Source organism: Aplysia californica, unplaced genomic scaffold, assembly GCF_000002075.1.
Source record: "Aplysia californica isolate F4 #8 unplaced genomic scaffold, AplCal3.0 scaffold00008, whole genome shotgun sequence".
NCBI classification, from domain to species: Eukaryota; Metazoa; Mollusca; class Gastropoda; order Aplysiida; family Aplysiidae; genus Aplysia; species Aplysia californica.
This window is the reverse complement of record NW_004797278.1, coordinates 742,483-747,881: the sequence shown is the minus strand read 5'-3', so window position 1 is coordinate 747,881 and position 5,399 is coordinate 742,483. Positions and strand designations below refer to the sequence as shown.

The window sequence follows — 5,399 nt, the reverse complement described above, 5'->3', positions numbered from 1 at the left end:
GCCCATTTACAATTCTACTGTGCTTGAACGAGAAATTTCCCCCCTTTGGGAATGGCCTAAAGACACTACAGTCAGTGGCACTGCCCCGGGGGAGTTATCGAACTTTTAAAAGCCAAAATAGCCTCCCCACCATGTTTAGATACATAATTCACATAGAAATTTTCTAGCTAGATTGAGACACTAAAATAAAAATTTTCATATTTGCCGCTATTCTTTGTTATAATCTGAAAGCTTTGATAAGATGCTTTGAAGTGAATCAATTCTTTAGGCTACTAATGCTGCAAAGATCATGATGCTATATATATATATATATATAGATAGATAGATAGATAGATAGATAGATAGATAGATAGAGAAAAGATTCAAAACTTTGCAAACAAGAACCAAAGTACAAAGAGAGGTTGAAAACAATGACAATGATAACATACATGAGATCAATCAGTTTACAATATTTCAGCACAAAATACAAAACAAAATACAACTTTACAATATTTCAGCACAAAATACAAAACAAAATACAACTTTACATAACCAACACAATTCTCTTTCAAAGTATTCAGGATTGATTAAACAGCCAATTATGATTTTGTCCTATCAGTTCAATATTTTTCTTTTAATGCTAATACAAAACTAGATCTATATCAATACAGATGTCAATAAATATATAGGGCTATCAATGTAGAACATAAGACACAGCGTTTGTGTCTATTGATGCAAGAGCATGGAGAGCATATTTCTCAAAAACATTACGACTTGAATAAAATGAAACCCTTCAAGAGGGCTTTGTTAATTATTCATACACAACCAAAAGCTAGCCAGTGTACACAATTAAAGAAAGCCATGTGAATTGATATCTCACTTTTAAGTTTTCACTACAACAAAAATATCAATTAATTGATACCAAAAATGTAAGATTTACCACATAGTGAAAGAAGAGATTTTACAAAACATTTTAGACAATGTCCATGCCAAGAAGATAGGGACAATCAATTAAAGATTGTAAGTACAGCACCGGACTGAAGTACACATATTTACAATTATACCAATGCCCAGTCACCTAAAGAGTATTACACATATTGCTTTTCACTTTTATTCCAATACTGTAATGAGTATTCATTGTTGATGTTGTTTCAAAATCACAAGAACAAAGAAATATATTAATTCTTAGATCCCTGGATGCCTGATCCTACAGGATCCCACGGCTTGAGTTCCTTTTATTTGAAGCCAATCATATTTTTCTGTGTTTGACATACATATAGGCAGCCCTTACACAGATGTACACCCAGGTCCAAAGGAGGTAGATAAAGGCATGCTAATGGGATTTCTTTCAATAGAAGCAAAATGAGTCCATTTTATAAAGAGACTGGCAAGTCTTGTTTCAAAGATAAAAATGTTTAACTCTTTATTCAATTGAAAAAAAACCATGTATTTTACTGCCATAATATGAACATGAATGTTTAATTGAATTGGTATCCTTTTCCTTCAACTGTAGATGCTTCATCTGAGCTGAGTGAAATGACCATTTCTCTGAGTTCTCAATTTAATACAAGACATTTTTGGGGAGAAATTTTTACTTGTCATTACTACAGCGTATGTAAACCACCCTGGATGTATAGGAATATATTCAAGTCATACATGAAATCAATGTTTATTGCATGCAGACACTGAAAATATAGGAATCATGAATGAATGACTTATTTTAGTTCAGTAAAAGGTTTGGCAGAGATAATGGAAAATACGAGAAATACTGATGAACGCTGACAGTGTACTTCCATGTTTGCGGGGATTTCCAGACTAACCCCGTGAGTGTTGTTCCGTGTTTATAAAGTCAAATACTTTTTTTTTGACATTTCAAAAATACTGGACAAAAATGAAACAATAAATAAATGTCTTGTGCCAAATGATGTGACTATACAACATTTAAACAGTGAATTCAAAATCACAACAACATTGGGCAAGCAAAAGAATCAACTGATAGCACACAGAAGAAGACTAGAGTGACCATATAGGCATGCAAATGTTTGAAAAGAAAAGTTTCTCACTAGCAAAGAACTGTAAAATCATCCTAAATTGTCTGATTTAGATGCTATTATAAATTTTGATTAAAAATATGAACAACCTCAAAAGTGGTTAACGACAACCAACTCTATAAAAAGACCCAAAAAAATCAGATGGCCTAATGAAGTAGGACCTATTATTTCATAGTTGCCTATACAACAAGACAATCACTTTAAACCAGCGGCAAGATAACAATATTCTTATTCAAGCCTCCAAAAAGTAATACTCTGAAGTAGGGTTTCAAGATAATTGTTTTATCTTTAACCTTTTGATCCTTGATTTTCTGAAACTACAAGACCCATACACTATGGCCCATTTGGGTCCACTGTTAGATTTTCATACTGAGAGTGCAAAAAAGTAAGGTTGGCACACACTAATGCCTGCGTTCATGTCCTTAAGGTAGAAAGAGAAACGCTTTAAAATCAAAATGGAAACAGGGAAAATTATATCATTATCTGCTGTAAGCTTTCCGGTCCAGACCCACATTATTAGTAACTTCAAGATTACATCATTATTTCTAAAAATATCAACAATACTGGATCAAATGAAGTAAAACTTTTTACATAAAAAGCAATGTGAACAAGTTTACAACGGATTGCCGAGAACGCTCCAAAAATATACGTTTTCATACCACAACTTTTCAAACCATGCATCTTTCACTAGCAAAAATTCCATTCACTATGCAGTACCTATTAATGCAAAACTGCTTTAATACTGATTTCAAGAAAGACAGCCTAAAACAGAAAAGGCAGTGCTTTGCAAGTTTGCATTAGCAGTTTTGTCGTTGTTATCAATCCAACAATGTTAAGCAGAAATTCGACTCTTCACAAATCCTCCTTAAAGAAATGCCTTCAAATTATGAAAGACTCCCATAATCACAGTGTTTAGTACATCATGTCAGAAATACTTGCTCAAATAAACTTCTTATCATTTAAACATTCATTCCGACTGTCAGTTATGTGATCTTGAATTATTCTTATTTCTGAGAAAACATATCATTCTTATTTCTCAGAAAACACATAACAATAAAATTTTAAAGGAAGAATTTTGTCAAACCGTCACATTATTCACCACCACAAATTTCTGCCATGGTTCACTAATGACTATAAGTCATTAAATATCAGCTGTCAAGGACGGTTTCAAGGCTGTAAATCAACTATCATATCAACAAGCTGTTGGTATCAGTGCGTCCTGCTTTATTTCCAGATAGAATACTGCGGCTGGGAACTATTCATGCCGTTGACTCGTAGCTGGGGCTCTGTCTCATCAGCAAGAACGTCCCCAGACATGGCTGCCAGGTAACTGTTTCCCTCATCACCGCCATGTCTAGCTGCTGGTTTGTACTCCGCCTAAATGATGCAAAGCTTCAACTGCATTATCAGAATACTATCCGAATACTAATTGTGTATCAACCAACTTAAACATTACAACTGTTAAAAATTGTTCATTTACATCATATTATGTAGGTGATTGACGGTCTGTTTGTGAATGTAAGCGTAAATGTATGTATGTGTAGAAGAGAGAGAGAGAGTGTGTGGGTGTGTGTGCGTGTGATTGTGTGCATGCATGCATGTGTATGTGTGTGTGAGTGTGTGTGTGTGTGGGGGGGAGGGGGTGAGGGGGGTGGGGGAGAACACTAAACCAATATATACCTGTGGCTAGACAATAAAGATTAGTCTTATCTCATCTCACATGAAATATAACAATTGTAAATACATAACATCCATAATTACTCATGAAGTATTAATCAAAACACAATTCCAAACTGATAGCAACTCAAAATTGTTCAAAGCATAAAAGGATGTACATTCCAAATCTATGTTGGCTGTTGTTATAACTGTTTATTTATTCAGAGCAAACTTAAAAAGACTTGACTATCCTCCACCATTTAATCAAGCTCTAAATTATCTAGCTGTACATGGTTATACGTCATTTTGATAATATGAGCCTGACCCGAGTATTTCAAACGAACATTATATGAGTATTTTAACATAATAGACCAGTCACAGACAAAAGCTTACCATGTTAATACCATGTCCTAATTCTCTCTGCTGTCGCAGTCCAGAACCCTGAAAAGATAAAGATATCAAAGATTAGCAGATCAATATCCGAGACATAACTTACTCAAAGACCTCATCACTGAACCAATTCAAAAGAACTTCAAATGATAATGCAAACTTCCTCTGTAGCAATAATATTGTCATCAATTTGCAAATCCTGGACCAAATAACATTAGATTTCAATATATTTTTAAACTTTTTTTATCTAATACTCAAAGCCTTCAATTCAGTAGGCCTATCGTATAAGGTAATCTAACATTGGTGTGGTGTCTTAGAAAAACAGGACATATCATCATTTTGAGGGTACTTTGGATGGACAGTCAAATAGGAAAGTCCTTCCATTCCAAAGAGTATTGCAATCACATTTTGTTAATATCTTGATCTCCTCTGACATAGATTTTGACACACATTTAGGTTTTCGAACTTCAAGAGACATAAAACTAAGAAAAAATGTGAAAAAAAGGAGGTATTTCTAATAAGGATGTTTTTGGGTAAATACTACACAAAGTGATATGCCATTCTGAATTGGAATAAAATGGAAAATGAGTTTTCAATCTATATTATACATGATGGAAAACTATTAGTGCATAATAAAAACTTGTTACTTTTTTATTTCTCCAACTTTCAAAGGTACTAACAAAAAGAAGCTTCAAAAACAACATCTTTAGTCAGCCTATTCATCGCTTTTTGATTTTCAAACAGAAAAATTTACTAAAGAAATAAAACTGATATGCTATCAAATACACAAAAAGTCAATATTATTTTTTTTTTTCAGGCTGTTCCTAAGTTAAAGACTTTTGCTTGATTTTCCTGGCTATGGCAAATGTTTCTTTGTAAAAACACAATGACAAAAACATACATAGATAAAAAAGGACTAAACCTCCACACAAAAAAAGTAATTGAGCTTGCCACTTAGAATATGCAATACATTATGTCTGACTCATGTGCTCTTCCGGCTTATAAGATTAAAACACACAAGTTACTACAGTGGAACTCGGATTCAACGAGCTCGGATTCAACGAGAACTCAGATTCAACGAGAGGAGATGGATTCCCTGGGTTTTTTTCTTCTTTAAAATCAATAAAAATAACCCGAATTCAACAAGCACTTAAATCAGAAAGCTTGGATTCAACGAGGTCGCTTCCAGGTGAACAGCCCGCGTAGACGTGGCTTCGCTCATTTTTCTCCCACAACGAACTGTATCTATTCCCGGAAACCATCCATTGCAACTGCATCGTGAACCATTATTCGCTTAGCTGATTGCATGAGACCAGTCAGCCG

At 34.0% G+C, this 5,399-nt stretch overlaps 1 protein-coding gene across 1 annotated transcript in view; it reads right to left on the bottom strand.

The window, feature by feature from the left end:
* Positions 1-847: 847 nt before the first annotated feature.
* The window catches only part of LOC101845053 (ankyrin-2), a 17,889-nt gene continuing 13,337 nt past the window's right edge, over positions 848-5,399 (bottom strand). Inside the window, exons 7-8 of the mRNA XM_005089677.3 lie at positions 4,080-4,127; positions 848-3,407 (exon numbers count right to left, since the gene is read on the bottom strand). Coding sequence (XP_005089734.1) covers positions 3,255-3,407; positions 4,080-4,127 — 201 coding nt within the window. The 3' untranslated portion in view covers positions 848-3,254. The remainder of the gene's footprint in view (positions 3,408-4,079; positions 4,128-5,399) is intronic.